At 35.6% G+C, this 21,299-nt stretch overlaps 1 protein-coding gene across 2 annotated transcripts; it reads left to right on the forward strand.

Moving 5' to 3' along the window:
• The first annotated feature begins 1,377 nt into the window (after positions 1–1,377).
• On the forward strand, positions 1,378–20,837 carry LOC145222274 (metal transporter CNNM4-like). 2 transcript variants are annotated; one of them, XM_080088366.1, is made up of 14 exons: positions 1,378–2,283; positions 2,827–3,194; positions 3,915–4,188; positions 5,192–5,397; positions 8,437–8,583; positions 11,103–11,319; positions 12,087–12,230; positions 12,534–12,694; positions 13,929–14,072; positions 14,640–14,781; positions 16,327–16,451; positions 16,961–17,076; positions 18,594–18,644; positions 19,193–19,258. In XM_080088366.1, the coding sequence occupies exons 1-13, from the start codon at positions 2,082–2,084 to the stop codon at positions 18,634–18,636; spliced, it is 2,289 nt and encodes a 762-aa protein (XP_079944492.1). In that variant the 5' UTR covers positions 1,378–2,081; the 3' UTR covers positions 18,637–18,644; positions 19,193–19,258. The 2 variants fall into 2 exon arrangements, with proteins under 2 accessions (XP_079944492.1, XP_079944491.1); XM_080088365.1 differs by lacking the exon at positions 18,594–18,644 and having other exon boundaries at positions 19,193–20,837.
• Positions 20,838–21,299: the final 462 nt, after the last annotated feature.

The raw sequence follows: 21,299 nt of genomic DNA on the forward strand, positions 1-21,299 counted from the left end.
CAGCGTGTGACAACGATACGGTTATTATGCGCTTGGATTTAATGGGAATTTTGGAGTTACCTAAAGTGCTGTAGCAATTACATATGACTGGAGAACCTAAGTGCAGGGGATAACAATAAAACAATATGTTTACACCCAAATTATTTCTAAATATAATTCAACCAATTATAATTTCCTTGTGTACATATTGGTATGTTAAAGGGTGGGATATTATTCCTTTTTCAAATTGCCTTACTAGTTACTACTTTACATTACGCCCTGTTTAAAACACCACGTATACTATACAACACTTGGCAATGAATCAAGACAAACATGCAAAATTCTAATCTGTGGCACTAAATCTGTGTATAATTAACACATGGAGTTCTAAACTAAAACCACGTCAAATAAAAAGTTTTAGTGCCTAGGCTTTTCCGATTGACATTAGGTTTTATACAAACACGGCTACCAGCAATAACTGTCATTATTCCAAGCAAACAAACCACTTGCGGGGTGTGGAGTTTGACTAAGGGTCATATATCAACCGACGTTCGGCTTTCTTTTCAACTTCAATCACAGAACTGCCGCGCGCCAGGAGAATTGAGATTAGAAAACAAGGGGTGCAACTGTTGTATTTGCGCAGTAGTGAAGAATGGCAACCGAAAAAACGGACCAAAAATAGGACTTTGTACCCTAAAGTTAAACTTGTTACTTTAGTGGCATGACACTAGGTCAGGTTCACGAATAACAATTTCTAATAGTTTCGTTGCTATGACGCATTTACCTTTCATACCTCGACTACATCATGCAACATGTCGTCCATACCACGACAGACTGCAATAGTGCAATGCTTTGCAGTTGCATACTGGCAGAATATATTTACTACAAAAAATAATGTCAAATTTGAAATATTGGAGTTTCACTGCGTTTGAGAACTGAAATCGACGTTAAAAATCTCATAGCAATATAACTCACTTTTACAAGCAATATATGCCTTTTTCGTTTTGCCAAACTTCTATAGTGTCATTTCTTCTCATACCCATTTAGATAGATACATACTTGCGGTCTAAAGACTGCGAACCTTTCCCTATCTAGCACTTCTGTTAGCTGCACCTGTCCTATTTAGGCCCGCAATACCTTCATGCCAAATACTTTCCACAAATCCTGTAATCCCCGAATTAGGTTTTGCGTCGGGCAAAAAGGCAGCACGTAAATTGATTTCTCCTGTTCTCGCTGACACTGTGACGAGCTCATTCATCCTACGACCACGCTCGCACGCTTCGAGTGTTTTCATCCTCGAACGACAGCCGAACGCGAACCAGAGTGCAAAGGCTCGAACAAGCTCCACAAAAAGTGAAAAAAGGGCGACGTCTCGATTGGGATATAATCTCTGGTACAGAGCGCCGCTTGCGACATTGGTGATGGCTAGGTGCCAATTCTGGAAGCATTCCAAGTGGCAGTTTCGGCACCTCGACGACACGGCCAATTGATTCCCGTCTTGACGTTTCCGCTTCATGTTAAGCAACTGCTTGAGGTGTCAACAGCAGCAAGTTCATGAATATTCATAACAAACTGTAGACACATTGCGAATACAACATTTTACAAACTGCAACCAAAGGAAATTTTTGTTTTTTGACAATAATGCGGTTTTTGATACTGGTTTATGTTTGTAAATATGCACACCACTGGTTATTATACTTTTCAGTGCTAAACTAATGCGTCAAACTTTGTGTAAAACCTATATGTTATTGGCTCCAATCGTTTCTTCGCCTTATTGAACTATTAATATTCAATTTTGTTAAACATTTAAATCAGTAACGTGTTTTTGATAATACTAATGTGTAATAGTTATTCTCAAGTCTCAACTTGATAATTTGGTCAAAGCGAAATGAGGGGACAGAACAAAATTGTCTATTTGTTTTATGATTTTTATTGTAATCACTCATCCAAAGCATAATATTGGATGAGCGATAGGTTTCAGATCAGTTTTTACTTTCAGCTCGTTCGTAAGCTCTCTGTGTAGTGGGCGACTTGTGCGTTTTGTTATTATTTGTTTAGTTATCAAAAACAGCTGTTGGTAATATTTACAAAATGCTTATTAAATGTCAGCGGTGATTGTGTTTCGAGTTTCGACTAATTGTGTTGGCAATTACTATTTTACGTGCTTGCAATTACAGTTGTCTGAAATGGGTAAATGCTGTTGTTTTATAAAATCACGAACATGGTCATTTTTACTGCAAGCCTGCATCTGGTTGCTGATTATTGACCAAACTTCTTCATTACAAATATTTGGATTTCAGTATGGTAAGTTACGTTCCACGTTCAATGATCTGTTTTTAGTTTTTGTGGTTTACCATTATCCAAGAACTATATGTAAATATTCAATTGAAAAGTTTAGACCAGTGGCTTTAGGTCTATTGTAGTCTGAGACTCCCATAAAGTATCCTATAGCTGAGCGCTAAATAAAATGTTGATGTTAAACTTGTGGAACTTAAAGTCTAAAGCTAATTCACAGAGCATAAAACCATATTTAACACAAGAATGCCCAAAAAGTCATTTTCATAATTGAAGGTGTTCAAGTTTGAATTTGTTTTCTGCTGATGTCTATAAATATTACTATTGTATACAATAGTATACAATGGGCAATTATAATTGCCTATGCTCGCAGTCTGTTCGGGAGTCATGTTTGGGGAGCGATTGTTGTCTAGCTTCACTCTGGTTCATAGGCCCCAGTTGTGAAATGCTGATTTACCATGTGATACTTTTGTATCCTGAAACTTTTGATTTTTTTGTCAGTGCTACATTGCAAGTTTCTATCATGTAAATAACCTTGATGGTTTTTGTCAGAATCCAATGTTCCATGGTCATCCGGAGTTCCGAAGCTTTATGCAAACAGTAACTACAACATTCGTCTCTACGGCCTTGACTTGAATGCACCCGGTGCTCGCATAGTGTTTGCCGAAGAAAATCTCAAGTTTGGTGAAAACTGCGATGATTATAAGGACACAGACCCATTTTACCTTCAAGCCACTGACAACAATACAGCTGTAGCTGTCATTAATGTTGATGTGTCTTCGAGCAGGACGTTTTACTTTTGTGTGAAGTCCAACGAAAGCAGTCACTTTATACACCAAGGGACTAAAGAATGGCTCTCAATTGTAACAGAACCTAAACCACCAGAAGTTCAACCTACGATCCTACCTCTACCATTGCAGGTATCTTTTGGCTTAGCCATGTAACTCCCTCATGTAAACCAAAGTCTGTAAAACACAAGTTGTCCAACCCATTGTTACGCAAGAGAACCTCTGTTGGACTCAATGAATGACGCCATTTTGGGCCTGGGGAAAAACACAAATTGCCTAATTTTTGCAAACTTTTGCATGGAGAGCTTGAATGCGAATTTGATTGGCCAAATTAAAGTTTTGTGCTTTGATGTGCATTGGTTCAACCCTTTTTTCCTTGCTGCACCCCTTTCAAATCACCAACCAATTTTCGCACCCCCGGGTTTTGTATTCATATAGAATAGACCTAAACAACCTTAATAATTCAGCATCCCCGCACCCCCTAGGAACAGTTCTCGCACCCCTTGGGGATGCATGCACCCCTTGTTAAGAACCCCCCAATGTTTTCAATTTGTGTTTTTAAACCTGTTTGTACAGCAGAAAGGTAAAAAAACATTGTACAAAATTTTTTTTTTACCTTTCTGCTGATGTTTTTTGTTCAAATTATAAATGGTTCTAGTTAATGGCAAGTCTAATTTGCAAAGCCTCTTTCAAACTTCAATTATGAAAATGACTATGATGAATTACTATTTTAATATTGATAGACTAAGTTTAAAATTCCATTTGCTATATCACAAACTTGAAATAGATTTTATGAATAGATTAAAATTAACCATATATATATATTTGTCTAACCCAAACTACATTTTTCAGATTGTTTTGATCTCAATCCTTCTCGTGATGTCAGGCCTGTTCTCTGGCCTCAACCTGGGACTAATGTCTCTTGACCCTATGGAGCTACAAATTATAATGAAATCCGGGTCTAAATCGGAGCAAAAGTATGCCTCCAAGATCTATCCTATTCGCAAGAAGGGAAACTTCCTCCTGTGTACCTTGCTGCTGGGCAATGTGCTGGTCAACAACACTCTTACTATTTTGCTGGAAGACTTAACCTCTGGAATTTGGGCTGTTGTTGGCTCAACTGCTGGTAAAATTACTTACATGTTTTTTGTGTTTAATGCATATTAACCAGAAGGAGTATTACTGTACATTTTTCTGAGCATATCTGTTTCATGGTGAAGTTACTTTATATACCATTGAGTCAAACTGGAACTGAACCCAAACCCGAAAACTGGTTTAAGCGGTTAAATTCATTAAATACCCTAAATTAAATCAATTTCCTCAAATTCCATCTATATAGCTTTGAACCCGAACCGGAACCAAACCATTAAAAATGCATCCTGTATTGTTTTTTGATTTTTTTTTAGAACAGCGTACTTAACAATATGTGAGATAATACTTATAGGGTGTCATAAACAACGAACTGTAAGGTGCCATGTGATGCACACTCAAAATTTTGTTGGCGCTTGATAAAACAATGTAGATTAGGAGTAGAATTAAAATTGAACAAATTTGCAAACCCCGAAAATATACATTTTTAAAACCTGAACCCGAACCCCTAAAACAAGTGAACTTAGACTGAACCTAAACTTATATGACTAGTGGTTTGACTCCCTGGTATATACAATAGCTACTGCGGATGTGAATTTTTGTTGTAAAATAATATTTCCTGTGGGCAAAAAGTAAGGCTTTATGGTACACAAGTGTTATTACAGGGAAGAGGCTGAGTAAAAGAGAAAGCACTTTCTATGTTTATTTTCATTATTCATAAGAGCAGCTTGTAAAACATGGTGCACCACTTATACCCACAATAAACCCTGAATACACCAACAGTAATTGGATTACAGGGCAAAACACTATTAGCACATACTGTTAAGGGCTTTACTTAGTCATGTTCATTTTTCATATTTTTTATTTTATCAAAACATAACAAATAACACATTTTTTCACACAAGTCATACAATTAAATTAGTTGTAGAGTATGCAATTATGTATAAACCTTTGCAAATCCATTGACAGAACTTCATATTTTTGTTCTAAACTTGACCTATTTGTAGCAATATACACTCTAATACTGTCCCATTGTTTAGGTATTGTGATATTTGGTGAAATAGTTCCACAAGCAATATGTTCACGTTATGGCCTACATGTTGGAGCTTACACCAGTTGGCTGACAAAACTCTTCATGGTTATAACCTTCATCATTTCTTACCCCATCAGTCTTATACTTGATTGCATTCTTGGCAAAGAGATTGGTACTATTTACAACCGGAAGAAATTGCTTGAAATGCTGAAGGTAAGACAATATTAACTTAAATAATATTAAGATTCCTGTCTGCTTTATTGTGAAAATGATTTATAAATTCAACCTTGTAAGTTCTTTAGGGCCTTCTGTGTTAAAACACCTGTATTTTTACACAAATAAAAGAAAGTGTAGCAATAGCATGTGTATTTATGTGAACATTTAAATACAGCATGTTGTTTTTCACTCCATTGCAAAGTTATTATTAGAGTTCCTTCTCAAGAAATCTCGAAAAATTTGAGTCTCGATTCATTTTTTTCTCAAGAAATTTTTATTTATATATTTCTCTAGAAATTACAACACATTTCACAAACAAAAAGTAAATGCAACACCTCTTGTTATGTGTATTTTTTGTTTTAACTCGCCTCTTGAGCCCACTGAGCACCTTACTTGATTTTTAACATGCGTTGCCACTAAACTTTCACCTTTCCCAGGCAGTAGTCATGCCTGGTTGTGTTAGATCTGTAACAGTCGCTTCGTTTTTTGCTTGTTTGCTAGCAAATCACTACTTGCAGTCGCTACTAGAAGCAAAAAAGCATAGAATCAGAATTTTTTTTGTTTTTGTTAGAAAATCGGCCTAAATAAAAATTTCGAGACTCTCGAAATTCTCTAGAAATGAATTTTTAATTTCTTGTTTCTCGAGAAACGAAAAAGTCGAGAAATAGAGGAACCCTAGTTATTATACATGTGCAAAGGTCTTTATATATATACCAGTGATCCTAACATTAAATACTAAACCAAAATTAAGGTAATTTTATACCTTTGTCCAACTACCAACTTTCATTCTACACACTGGAACACTTTGACAATGTTATTGGGCCAATTGATTGGTTCCACCTTGAATATATATTTTCTTTGGATCGAAAGTTCAGTACCCAACGTTATTAAGTTACAGTGTAGATATGATATTGACACTGGCGTTTATGAGCAATCTATTTTTCCAAACCCCAGGGGCCATAGAACTCCCTAAGGGATTTTATGAGATCCATGTACATGCTCAACTCTTTTAACCTGTCCATTTCTCTTTATTGCTAATAGCTTGTGGTTTGTTTTTCAAACCACTGAACTCCTATTCATAAAAACAACTCTTGTTAAATTACCTTTGCCAGGGAAGAATTTAATTATGGGTCCCCTTCCCTGAAGGGGACACATATTGTTTTTGTCTATATTTTTTTTTCTTTTTTTCTTTTTTCTTTTTTCTTTTTTCTTTTTTTCTTTTTTCTTTTTTTCTTTCTAACGCAGATTTGTTCCCACGTTTTGGTCAAGAAAGAATGGTTCAAACTTTTTCAAATTTACACACATTAAAGATATTGGTCTAAAGATGGTCCATGTAAATTTTGACCCTGTTTGATCCCCCGGTTCACCCACAGCCCCCCAAAACGTGAAATTTTTAGCGCGGCTATTGTTCCCACGTTTTGGTCTAGAAAGAATGGTTCAAACTTTTTCAAATTTACACACATTGCAGATATTGGTCTAAAGATGGTCCATGTGAATTTTGACCCCGTATGACCCAGAGGTTCACCCATAGGCCCCCGAAACATAAATGTGTCTAACGCCCGTTTGGTCAAGAAAGACACTGTAGGCAGAAGTACCAAGAGAGTAACTCACTGGTTTACGATAGCGGGAGGGCTCAGCTTGACGTCGGACAGACGTTTTACGACTTGTCGTTTCAGTGATTAGAAATCAGCTGTTTTGCACAGCAATGCTATGTCGTTTTATTAAGTGGTCACTCACATTTTCAGTTTTGGCGAAAGTTTTACACCTATGACGTGATTTAAACCTAATAACCGTGCTTCGGTTTTGTATATGTCAAGAAAAACTTTGTTAATAAAAGTTAAGATGAAAAAATTAACTTGAGTTTTGCCAAATAAATGTTTTTTAAAATGCTCGTTGTCAGGTTGGCTGCCGCATGATCATGGGTTACTTAAGGTCAACTAGTCGGTATTACAAACACAGCTCAGAACTTTCTTCATAACGTAGCGTTTTTTTTGACAATCAATTAAGGAGTCAATACTCAAGGCATGTATAAATTAGGCTTAACAGTATTGTTGAACACGAATGACGGTGTGCTATTGAAAACGGTGTCAAAACGTCAAACAGTCGTTTGGCGTGTGCACCCTGAGAGGTTACTACTGGTCAATGGTACTCGTTTTGCGAAACAAAGTTAAATGAAAAACAATTTGTTATGTATACACTTGTAGCAAATTGCTTTTTAATTTACAGTGTCTGTAACACAACTGTTACAGCTTTCTAAAAAAATTGTGTTCAAAACCCGACCTTGGAGGACTATATCTGGGTCAAAGCAAGAGATTAGATTTAAGTCTTTGTTACGTTTTTTTAATTTTGTAATTACATGACAATAATAGTGCAAAAAGAATACGAACAATTTTTTTTTATTGTTGGGTTAATGCTTTCTAAAAATTTGTCCTTAAGAATGTAAAAATCACCGCAACATTTGTTTACTGTAAATCCGCACAAACGCGCGTGTGGGGACCCATCAGTTTTTGTTTACAAAAACAATCGTATGTGTAGATCAAATGATGTGTATAGTTAATTGGTAAATATCGTATAGAATATATAAAATGGAAGTATATCAGAAAGCCACTCTTCTAGTTTTTAATCCCTTTGTAAATAAAGACATTGTTTATCGATGAATATAACGGCCCAATTTGATGTAAAAATGTAATGTTTTATGTGACTCAAGTGGTTATAAATGGCTGTGGTTTCTCATATCACTGATGATGGCATAAGCATTTACCGAAACATTTGAATAATAAAGCATGCGGGTTTTTGCGTCTATTTGGGCCTTTATATTGTCCTTATGAACAGATCCATGTATAGCAGTGCAAAGACAAGGTTGATATTAAATTCTGGTGTCTGGGCTATATCCGCAGTATAATTGTCACTAAACCTTTGGGGTGAACAAAATTTTCTCTAAACCCAAATGTTAAATTGTTATGTTTGAATAACCTATAACAAGGTTTTTGTTTCTGTCTGCTCTATTCTTTCAATTTAATGTCACTGTTTTCATAGATTACTGATCCGTATAATGATCTGGACAAAGATGAGGTCAATATCATTCAAGGGGCTTTAGAGCTGAGGTCAAAAACTGTTCAGGAGGTCATGACCCCAATCGACGATTGCTTCATGGTGGATATATCATCATACTTGGACTTTGAGGTTTGTCTACACCAGACATGGGGTCGAATACACGCATCCTGTATTCCAATACTTTACGAATACCTGAATGACTGTATTCGAATTCATGAATACTTTGGTAATTTTTGAGTGACAGCAATTCGAATGGTATTCGAATAAAACGAGTCAAGTATTTGTATTCATGAATTGTTGACCAAACTACAATGACAAGTAATTCGAATACTATTTGAATAAACCAAGGCATGTATTCGTATTCATGAATTCTACGCACTTTTTAAAGTTCGACAATTCGAATTGTATTCGAATAATGCGAGTCAAGTATTCGTATTCACGAATTGTTTCGTAATGTTAATGTGGCAGCAATTCGAATTGCATTCGAATAAAACGTGTCAAGTATTAGTATTCATGAATAGTTGACCAAAAAACAACAATGTGTAATTCGAATACTATTCGAATAACCCCAAGTGTGTATTCGTATTCATGAATACTTCGTACTTTTTAAGAAGTAGCAATTCGAATTGTATTCGAATTAATAGTTCTAGATATTTGTATTCATGAATTGTTCAGTTGTAGTAAGAAGCAAACAATTCGAATAGCATTCAAATGAACTGATTCGGATATTTGCAGTTGCGGAAAACAAAAGAAATAAAAGCGCCCCGAAACTTATAAGGTATTCTGTAAAAAAGTAACATGGGTTTATGAATTGCAAATTTATTGGTAAAAATGTAAACCAACGAGCTTTGTTTGCCACCTCAGCTTGACTGATTTAAGTCTCCGTTATATAAATTTCACCAAATTTACATGAGATGTTTGCTTCATGAACACGCTACACCTGTCATGTGCTAAGAACAACCCAATGTTGCAAGCTTTGTAACACAATTCCATTTATGTAACGTCACAATTAAACTTCTATGTGTCATTGTTTCGTAACATAATCAAAAACTTGTCAAATCAGGTCACATTCACTGCCAATTTGAATTGTATTCAAATCTATTTGGCAACAATATATAGCAAAATATTCTCGACTACTCCTAGTCTGGAGGTAATCGACAATTCGAATTGTATTCGTAAAAATGTAGTCATGTATTCGATTTTATGTATCTTATGTTGCCAAAGGCTGACAACAATTCGAATTGTATTCGTAAAAATGTAGTCATGTATTCGATTTTACGAATTGTTACGTTGCCAAAGGCCGACACCAATTCGAATTGTATTCGTAAAAAATATTGTGTATTCGAATTTGCAAATTCTTAGGTCGGGAAAAACCTAGAACAATTCGAATTGTATTCGAATGAATTTACTTAAGCTTTTGTATTCATGAATTGTTGGTTCAAAAGATAACATGAACTATTCGAATTGTATTCATGCACTATCGAACGAAAGCCAAAATCATTCGAATACAGCACGAAGGTGGCAAAACCTATATTTGAATGCATTCGAATACGAATTGCCCCATGTCTGGTCTACACTAGATATTTCTATGTTTAAATTATTGTGATGAAAAAGTGATCAACTTATTTTTTTCCTATGCCATTCCTTTGATGTTAACAACACCAGTCAAAAACCAACTGCTTAACAATATAATTAAAATGCACAACAGTTTTAATCGCAATTGACTCAGCCAACTAAATACTTTTAAATAAAAAATTTCATATTCTTGTTTGTTATAAATTGATATTTAGACAGCTTTTCTATGGCCTGTTCATTTTAAACTGTGGCTTAAATTTGTTTTCCATGCCAAACGAAATTTTTATTTAGGGTCAGGGGCAGGCATTGGTTTGTAATAACCTATCTTATATTTATCATAGCATTTTTTTACTGAAGCTTAAATCCAATTTTTTGTATTGTTAGAACCGAACCCCACACATTAAAAATTTTACGCTTGCTGCCATTGATTACTTCATATTTATTTTCTTGAGATGATTAACATGTGATGAGGCTAGCAACCAATTTGGGCGGATACTATTGCCATGTCACGTCTTATGATCATATTACATCATTAACCTATCTATGAGTTAGACTGCTTGATCATGTTATTATAACACAATATCAACTCATAGTGATTTCATGTAAATTTAACTGTGGTTGGTCTTTGAAAGTAACTTTTTATTCAAATTTAAGTTTGCAAAATTTGCTGTTGTATAAATATGCCAGAATAATTGCAAAGTTGGGTATAACAAAAATAGGTAAAATATCTCAACACATTTTAGTTAAGCATTCTATTATGTTTGAATTTTTTTTCATTTCAACATGTTTTTACATATATATATGTAAAGTAAAATACTGGATATGTCCTATATACATAGCCTGTATCAAAACCCTGATTTATGCTGATTTGAGTTATTTCGTCATGAATATTGCACAATTTTGGAGGATAATTATAGTTGTACTAAATTAAAATTTGTTTTTGGTGAGATATTGTGTATGATGTTGATTTAATATGAGCACCAATCACTCATTTAATAAGAGGATGTACCCTTATTAGTATAAGTTATTACATACCCTTACTATATACCCTTATCAAATCTTTCTTGTTTTAGACCATCAGAGGCATAATGCAAACTGGATATACCAGAATACCGGTATACGACAGGGAACGTTCCAATATCGTTTCCATTCTCTTTGTTAAAGACCTTGCATTTGTTGACCCTGACGACTGCATGGCGTTACGCACAGTTTGCAAGTTTTATCAACATCCATTGAACTTTGTGTTTAACGACATCACGCTTGACAAACTACTCGACGAATTTAAAACAGGTTGGTTAAGTTTTTCCATTCAAGTTTATTTCAGATGATATATAACGTTAAGTGAGAGGTATATCATTCAAATGGGGATGCGGACCACAATTTTATAAACAATCTAGTCTTTTGCAACATAACCATGCTTTAGTAGTTGCTTGTTTTATCTAAAGAAATAATTTTATGAATTCCTTTGCCTTCACTCAACTACACAATGTATCATTTATTATAGCAATAAACATACTGAAAATGTATGCTTGATTATGTAGTTATAGTTACAAACTATGTAGTTAAAAGAAATGTCTGTGATCACAGATATGATCTTAAATTTGCAAAACTGTTTGACGATTGTTAAAAAATACATGATGTATGCTCTTTTACCATTGACCTTTGTCTACATACCACTTTCTGTTTTCATACATTATTAACACACAAGCACAAAAACACCAGTACTGTATTTTTTTAGTAGCTATTACCTTGGACCAGTGGTGGGATTCAATTTTTTTGTCAGCCGGTTCTATCACAAAAGTTTTTGTTTTTTTTCGGTTGGTCTGTTACAAAAAGTCCATTGACAGTAACCAGTAACGTTAACCGGTTCGCTGATCTCATAAAATTCTGTGAGACGGTTCTACAGAACCGATGCGACCCGACTGAATCCCACCACTGCCTTGGAACATAAAAAAATGTGCAGTGCTAAAAACATGGATCGACATATAGCGGAGAAAGCTCATATCCAAAATGTAATGTTAAGGTAAGACAGGCCTGTTACGTCATTATGTTATTAGGTACATTTCACATGGCGATTGTGCATCGGGTGAACAGTGAAGGTCCTGGTGACCCTTTCTATGAAATAATCGGGATAATTACGATGGAAGATGTCATTGAGGAAATTATCAAAGCTGAGATTGTTGATGAAACTGATGTGTACAGTAAGTGTGACAATTCGTATGTTTGAAAATTTTCATTGGTGGTTAAATGAATACCTTAATAGCCTCTTAGTCCATAATTGAGTTAAGTACTCATATGCTCTTTTTGTTGCCCCATTTTTTTCTAACAACTTGGTTTTTATTCAACATTGTTAGAAATGCAATTTTTAAATACTTCTGACACCCTATCCAGTTTTTTTTCTTAGTCTCACAATTTTTAGTTTTTGCCAAAAAAATGAAATAACTATTTAGCACAAAGCAATAGCTTCTTGTTGGGCTTATTATGTTGTTACTGCTCAATCTTAGCTGATAACAAGAACAAGCGATTGAACACCATGCGACAAAAAATTCCCTTGGATCTTTCTTTGTTCGCTGAACAACCGGGTGAAGGGAAGAAACCCAAAATTTCTCCACAACTAATGCTTGCTGCTCACAGATTTCTACTTGCCGAAGTAGAACCTTTCAAAGTAGGTTCTAACTTACTTTCTTTATTATATGATTTGATTATAAATAAACCATATATAATTCTTTAAATTCTTATGGTAGTGTTGTTTGGACTTAATGGTGCTAAATTTGATCCTTTTTAAAAGCTCTAGACCAGAGGCGTGCAACATACGGCCCGCGGGCCAGTGTCCGGCCCGCGGCACCTATTTTCGTGGCCCGCGCAGACTTCAAATTACTCTATAAATTATGAATACTTTTTACTGTTAGAGCATGGAATGCTGCCATTTGTACACCAACACTGGCATTTTTGACTTTGTACAACGTCACACCCTTATAAGGTTTTAACCACTGTGACGACATATTCCCGTTGTTGCATCATCATGTGCATTATGAAAGAACAGCCTTTAATGATTCAGTAACAAGATTTATAGGTGCAGTAAATATATTGAGATTTATTCTACGAAACGGTTAGCACATATCCCATTGATCAAAGAGTATTCAAAGAGTTACTTGATTGTGTGCCCCTTTTAAATAAACTATTAAATAAACTGTTGAAAAAATGTATATGTTGCTTAATTGTCTGGCCCTCAGCATTATTTCAACTGTATGTTGTGGCCCACTGCGATAAACAGTTGCACGCCCCTGCTCTAGACAGTGCACAGTGGTTCGACCCATAAAGTCTCATTGGTGCAGTTGGTCATGAGAGATTGGCCATATTGGCTAGTGTAGCCATCCAACTGCTATAGTTTATTGGGAGTAACAGGGTAAAAACTCATGCCTCACCTAATCTGTGCGATGCCACAACTGGCCATACACCACAGATCAAAACTGATTTGCACTGATGAGATCTTATAGGTAGAAACAGTAAGCACTGCCTGCAGCTTATCATATATATATTGGCTTGGTGCTTTAAAATTAATCCTTTTTGTTTTGTTAAAAGGGTGAATGGTACCCAGTTGAAAACAACTGGTCTAAATCATTGTATAAAGTTTAAAATAATCCAATGAAGGTTAGAGATATGTATTTAATGCAACACACAGTCTCCTAACATGACCGAAAGCTTAAAAAAAATGTACTCTTTGGCTCAGTTCCCTAATGTTAAAAATCTCAGATTTGGGAAGTGAAAATCCCAGGTAATCCCGATCTCAAGATTTTCAAATTCAGATTTAGGCTCTAAATCCCAACCCTACATCTTTCATGCTCGCTGCTGAATTATGCTGTTTTTTATTAACCTTCATACTTTTCTACTTTATCCAGTCTTTGTCTGACAAAGTTTTGCTCCGATTGCTCAAACAAGATGTGATTGTGGAGTTGAGTTATGAAACAAATAAAAACAAGCCGGAGAAGTTGTACATCTATCAGAGAAGCAAGCCCTGTGACTATTTTGTGCTTATTCTTGAGGTAATTCCTATTGTGATCTTGTTCAAGAAAAGGCAATCCTAATTTGAAACCATGCACAGTACTGATATATATATATATATAACTGAAAAAAGTAATTGTCTATTGCCTGAGTGGTCAACATTCTGATAAACGTTATTTCAAATTTTTCAATCTAAAATATCCAATTTTTAAGAAAGTTTGACATCATCATACCTTCGAGTGCAATTAGGCTCACGGGCCACTGGTTCCTTACCCAGGTCTGTTACAGCAATTACTGAAAAAAGTACCAAAATTTGCATACATAAGTTACTTATAAGTTTGATTTGTTTGGTGATATAGTTACAAAAAACTGATTTTATAGTATTCTGCCTGCCTGTGTGGCATAAATTTAGAAGTTTGCTGCTAAAATGTTTAGACAAAGGTATAATTCAGAGCTACAAATCTTATTTCATCTGTGAAATTTTGAATATTTTACCTGTGACAGTAAAGGTATATGAAACATTTTTGTTCCAGTCATGGTACATGTGTGTTTTGCAACCATGTTTTATTAACCATAATTTCACCATGTAACTTCATATCTCATCACAGGGTCAAGTAAAGGTGGTTGTTGGAAAAGAGAATCTGGAGTTTCAGAGTGGTCCATTTTCTTTCTATGGTGTCAATGCCCTTCAAGTTCCATCCACACCTCATTCAACCAACTCTATACAGCGAATGTTGCACAAAACTGCATGTGAGTCCTTACTATGCTTAAAAACTGTTCGTTTGTTGCAACCTGGATTTTTCTATAGTCTATTTCTTTAAAGTTTTGTGATTAGTCGAAGTGAACTTAACGTTATATCAGGACTGACATAACTCCAGTTATAATTCATCAAGCTTAGATAATGCTAAACGTGCCAAACAGCAATTCTTATGTCACATGTGCAGTAATATACATACTCTTTTAAAGATGGTCATTCGGAATTTGGGCCAATTACTAATTATGGGTCCCCTTCCCTGAAGGGGACGCATCTTGATTTCACTATGTTTTTTTTTCTTTTCTTTTTCTTTTTTCCGCCGTGAAGTTTGTCCATGCACTTTTGGCAACAAATCTTTGTTGGATTTGGATGAAACTTTCACAGATTGAAGATATGGTTATGTAGATGTGCCTTTTGGTTTGTTTGACTTAATCACCCCAGTATTTACCCCACCAGCCCCCTAAAATGGGTAAAATTGTAAACAATGTCCGAATTGGATGAAATTTGGACAGTTTGTTCTTTGTGCCATAATTAGGTGTCAATTGTTGTGTTTCACCCTGCAGCCCCAATATTTACCCCACCAGCCCCCTAAAATGGGTAAAATTGTAAACAATGTCCGAATTGGATGAAATTTGGACAGTTTGTTCTTTGTGCCATAATTAGGTGTCGATTGTTGTGTTTCACCCTGCAGCCCCAATATTTACCCCACCAGCCCCCTAAAATGGGTAAAATTTTAAACAATGTCCGAATTGGATGAAATTTGGACAGTTTGTTCTTTGTGCCATAATAAGGTGTCGATTGTTGTGTTTCACCCTGCACCCCCAATATTTACCCCACCAGCCCCCTAAAATGGGTAAAATTTTAAACAATGTCCAAATTGGATGAAATTTTGACAGTTTGTTCTTTGTGCCATAATTAGGTGTTGATTGTTGTGTTTCACCCTGCAGCCCCAATATTTACCCCACCAGCCCCCCAAAAGGGTGATTTTTAAACAATGTCTGAATTGGATGAAATTTTGACAGTTTGTTCATTTTGCCATAATTAGGTGTCGACTGTTGTGTTTCACCCTGTAGCCCCAATATTTACCCAGCTGACCCCTAAAAACGGTTAATTTTTTAAACAAAGTCTGAATTGCAAAAAATATTGACAGTGCAATGGTTAAATTTTGCAAACAATTGCTGAATTGAATGTGACTTGAATAGTTGTACCTCATATAGCATGATTATGTCTGCAGACTTTTTATCGCCTTGTTTAAACAGATAGCACCAAAATTTTTCATAGTTTTTTTTGCAAAATGCATTATTTACAACTTTGCTTGTGTAGGGGACCCATGAGTTTCTGCTTGCAGAAACAACTAAGGCTATAAAAGACGATGGCTAATATGGGACCCAATATAAATAAGTGTAGGAAATATATTAATGTTTCAAAATATGCTATAGTGTATGTGCAATGGCAATATGTGCTGAGCCACCCTTCTAGTTACATCTTTAACATTTTTTTCCATAAACTCCCACATTAAAACCGACCTACTGTTTTTACAGCCTCTATCAAAAGTAGCCATGACGTCATTGAACCCACGTCACAGACTGACGTAACCCCACTGTCAACGCAAATTTTTCATCCAGACTATTCTCTCATCGCTATGGGTGACGTAAAATACGTAAAGGTCAGTAGAAGCTATTCAAATATTTATTTCTGCAATAGGTACTGATGTCTATGTACATATATTAGTACAAAGTTATACGTCATTTTTTTTGAACGAATGGCTTTCTTTTCATTGTCATCTAGACTAGAATAGAGTATTTTTCGCCACAAACTCGATTTGACTTGTATTGTTTTCGTTCATACCTCGAATGGCTTGGTTTATAATTGGAATAGGTTCATTAAGTTATTCCAAGACGATGAATAAGACAAGATATGTTATACAGTAAACCCCGGTTAAACGGACCCGTTGGGACAAAAAATGCCCGTGGAAGATCCGGATTAAACGATGTCGATTAGTTTAAGCCTTACACATTACAATACATTTCTACCTGTCCCTATTAGGCGAAGATCCGGATTTACCGAACCCCTTTAACCGAGATTTACTTTATTTAAAATAGCCATTACGTGTTTTATAACAACTTGAACATGCTTTCTACATGGTGGTATGGTAAATCTTTTAATTTTCACCAGATCGGCCGTAAACAATACTTAAACGCCATGCGTGCTGTGCGTATGGCTGAAGATGACGTAACGACGACCGAAGTGGCTAGTCCTACCCAACACAGCAATGACATCACATTACCAGGGTAAGTTCTGTTGTTTGTCAACATCTGTGTAGACACCACTTACTTTATTCTGAGGCTACTGTACCTTGGGGTTGCACAATATATATGGACAAGCAACCTGAAATGTTCTTTTAGGTTTATTTTTGATGTTTTTCGCAATTGTCCATTTTGTGCGAGATAATAAAACTATTTTTTATTAAAAAAAAAATTTTATGCTGGTGGAGACATACGTGTGAATATTTTTGAATAGTTGTCATTAACATTCTTATTAACCTCATAGAAAATATCTTTGTTTGCAAACAAACATGGAATTTTACAACAAAATATCTTTGTGAACATGATTTAAAAATGTTTTCCATTACGAATATCCTGTTGTTTAGTCTTCATTGCAAAAAGTGATGTAACTCTCGCGTTAATCCATAAAAGTATTCAATTTGACTTAGTATTGACCAGGCCTATGGCATAATATAAGTAATTATATCTCTCTTGCTTTTATTGTTTTGTTTCGTAAACTTGTCAGATTGTTATTTATCAGACCCAGAGATGAAGACGAGGCTTCCACACAGTTTGTCGCTAGAGCGAGCCAGAGAGCAGGACCGGGTACAACAAATATGCTTAGTCAGCAAATCGAGGAAGAAACTCAGTCCTTTGATGACCGCTTAAGGGCGCATCTGTTTGCGCATATTTTCGGTTTCGGAGAAGAAAAAGGCCACACCATTTAAAAAGCAAGTGGCTTTTTGTGAGATTTAGAGTGTTAGTTGAAGTTTTGTTAAGATGTTAGCAGTGGTGGGATTCAGCCGGTTCGCACCGGTTCTATAGAACCGTTTCACGATATTTTATGAGATCAGCGAAACGGTTATCATTACTGGTTACTGTCAATGGACTTTTTGTAACATAACCGGCTGAAAAATATGACTTTTGTGATAGAACCGGTTGACAAAAAATTTGAATCCCACCACTGGATGTAAGGTAAAATGAAACAGCTAAACAGAAGTAGTGATGGTAGTTAAAATGGAGTTACTAGTTATGCAGATAAAATGGTAGCTTCAGTTGAAAACTTTGATGTAAAGTTAAATTGTTAAAGAAAGAGTAACTTTTAGATGCAAGTTTGTCTACATACATAATTCAAAATAATTGTCTTTGTTTAAAAGAACTTATATTGCCATCTACACACTAGAAATCATTTTCGTATGTAAACTGTGAGACTGAATTATTTAATGATAACAAAATTGCATGATAAAAAAACATGTGTTTGTAAACATTTGCACTGTGTTACTTGCACATAAGTGATAATTTGTGTATGTTAAGTGTTTCACTTACTAACAACAAAACATGCCATTTCTAAAAGCCAAATTGACTTCATATCATACACTTTTATGTACATATGCATGTAAATACAGGTTTCATTAACAATGCACCAAGTTACAAGGTAATGGCTTGAACCTGGCTAGCCTTAAGTTACATACGAATGCTATTGCACTGCAAAGCTGTTCACCTTCTAATCGTCTGTTTCATTCATATTTCTTCATAATACACAGGCATGTAGATGTTATTGATGCAGACCAATCACATGCTTTGTAGAAGCAAGGGTAAGAATAGCACATGCATTTTACGTTGTAAAACCGGTCATTCAGTCGAGACTGGTGAATGGCTGGCCATTTTTATGTGGCAAATGGCACCAATCATGTGTGTTTTGTGTTTGGTGATTGCAATGATTGTTGTGTTTTTTTCGAGCCCTTTTTGAAAGGATTTTGTCAATATGTTGTAAGCTACATTATCTTGAAACGTCACACAAAACATGGTAAAATGTTCTTCATCGAGGCTATTGCCAAATAGTAAACCTTTGCAAGCGAATACAGTTCCACTTAGCTCTTTTAACTCTTATTTACTGTTTGATAACACTTTTTGACTTGTTTTTTTTTAACTTAATTGCGTGCCTGACAATGCATGATTTGCCTGTGATTTGGGGAATTAATATATCGCAACCATACGCCTGGTTGTCCCAAGCATGTTTTTCATTTTATTAAAAAGTCTAAACAAAAAAATGCAGTATTGTAAATATTAGCCTTGTTTCAGAACACAAACTACTATGAACCTACTGTTTGTTGTAATAACTGTTTTAACCTTATTTTTAAAGCCACAAAGACAGTCCAACCGCTACGTCACGAGCCGCTGACGTCACCTCAGTTCTTCTTCCGGATGGTGGCGCAACAGAGTCAGACGACAAAGGCATCAGTCAGAGTCACCCAGACCTGGCCCCGCCCCGAAAACACCCACCTTTTCTGTCGCAGCAAAACAAGAGCATGTCATCGGGCCAGTTGATGGCGATCGCGGCAAAATACGCCACCGTTGCCGGCGATCGAATCCACCACAGCGGCCTAATTCGCAGCGTTCCCGATGCCGATTTTCAACACCGCGGGTCATTGGACTTCGGCAAAAGTCGAAGTTTAAGATCGAATTGCAGCGCGAGGTTGGAAATGCGCGACCTAGCGGCAGCACGTGACAACATCGTTGATGACGTCAGCCGCTCGGAGCCATCTACGTCACCAGCCCTTGGAGATAGAACTACACTGCTTAAACGCGTTTAATGGTTTAAATGCGGTTTGTATTGTTATCTTGTATGTTAGTAATGATTACGTTTGATAAAGAAGCATCCCCACTAAAACACTGCTTGCAATTAAACTAGCGTTTTTTGCATTCGTAACTTGGCATGTGTAGGGGTTTCCAAACGAGTTTTCCGAAAACAATTTTTATGTTTATGACCAAAAAAAAATATTTTAACATACGAGTTTTTGACACAAATTTCATGTTGACAAAAGTTGCCGATAAAAATAATTTTGGGTACATAACTCGTTTTGCCCTTAAACGTGCAAAGTTATGGATGCGTCCAGCGCTAAGATTGTCATACTACGATCATAATACTTGTACAGAAAAACCACTGTGTGGGAAATACAATTACATATAATGCGTTCCTGTAAATTTACAAGCGCCAACAAGGTGTTGACGTTATGCTAACGTCAATTTTACGTGGTTGTGTGGTTTTAATATGCATGTTCACTTTGAATCTTCACGTTGCGCTTGTGTGATGTTTTGTGTACAGTTCATTTCCGATTTTTTTTTCGAGTTCTGTTGTTGTGTTTCCTTTCACAGTTTGTTGCAACCACTTTGCGATTCTGTTTTTGACTTTGACTCTCTTTCGATGCTTCAAAACATATTTTTTTGTAAATTGGAAACACTGAAATTTATCAGTGCTCCCTAAATTATTTTTGACTTTTTTAATTTATCAGTAAAAAGTGATCATATGCGTTGTCAGCGCAAAATGTAACTCTGATTTTCTCTTGTGATGTTGCTACTGTTTAAAAGTAATCACAATGATTTGTCAACAATAATGTGAAAATGTAAAATCGTAAACTTAAAAATACTTTTGGAAACACTTAAAGTTTCCAGTGGTTCATTGAATTTATTTTGCAATTGTTCAACGCAATTTCTGCTTTCCAGTAAAGTAGCAAACAATGTACTTGTTTTAACGCACGAAAATTTTAAATTTACAACGGCCATGTACCAATGTAGCATTTCTTATAGTACTGCAAACTCCATACCGTACAAATAGAGAAAATGTCATTTCCAATTTTCTAATACCCATACGCATTATACATATAGTTTGTGACGTTGTTGATTGATTGAGTTTTGCAGTAGCACTTTCCGTCCCACAGTAGACGTTCTTGTTGTTTTCTGTTTTCGTGTGTTTCATAAAAAGAAAATAAAATTCTTGCAGCTTTTCAGTGAAATATGAAACCTTTGTTTCTGGTAGGTAACAACTTCCCGTACGCAAGTGATCCTTGAGCAAAGGCGGCGAATACCTTTTTGGGTAGCAAAAAACTTAAATCAGTTGAAGTTATTGTTTTTAAAGGATTTGACTTCATAAAGATAACAAAAACGATAAACTGTTGGTGCAGAAGCGTTTTTGAGCCATCAGTTTTCGAAAAAAACAAATGCTTTTGGCTGCATGTTGTAAATTACCCAAACTGACCGGTTTTGCTTTAAACGTACTCTTTTTGTTGAAAGCACCTAAGGACGTATGTCCCAACCCAGTAACCACCAGACAAACCTCACTTGACATTAGCCTACTTGGTGAACGACTCCGTTTACTTGTGACTTGCCCATAAATACTTGTTTAATGCAGCTTTTTTAGAGTAACTTTTGACTAAAAACTGTAAATGCTGAACTTACACGATATTAAAACA

Source organism: Phallusia mammillata, chromosome 4 (assembly GCF_965637545.1).
Source record: "Phallusia mammillata chromosome 4, kaPhaMamm4.hap1.1, whole genome shotgun sequence".
NCBI lineage: Eukaryota > Metazoa > Chordata > Ascidiacea > Phlebobranchia > Ascidiidae > Phallusia > Phallusia mammillata.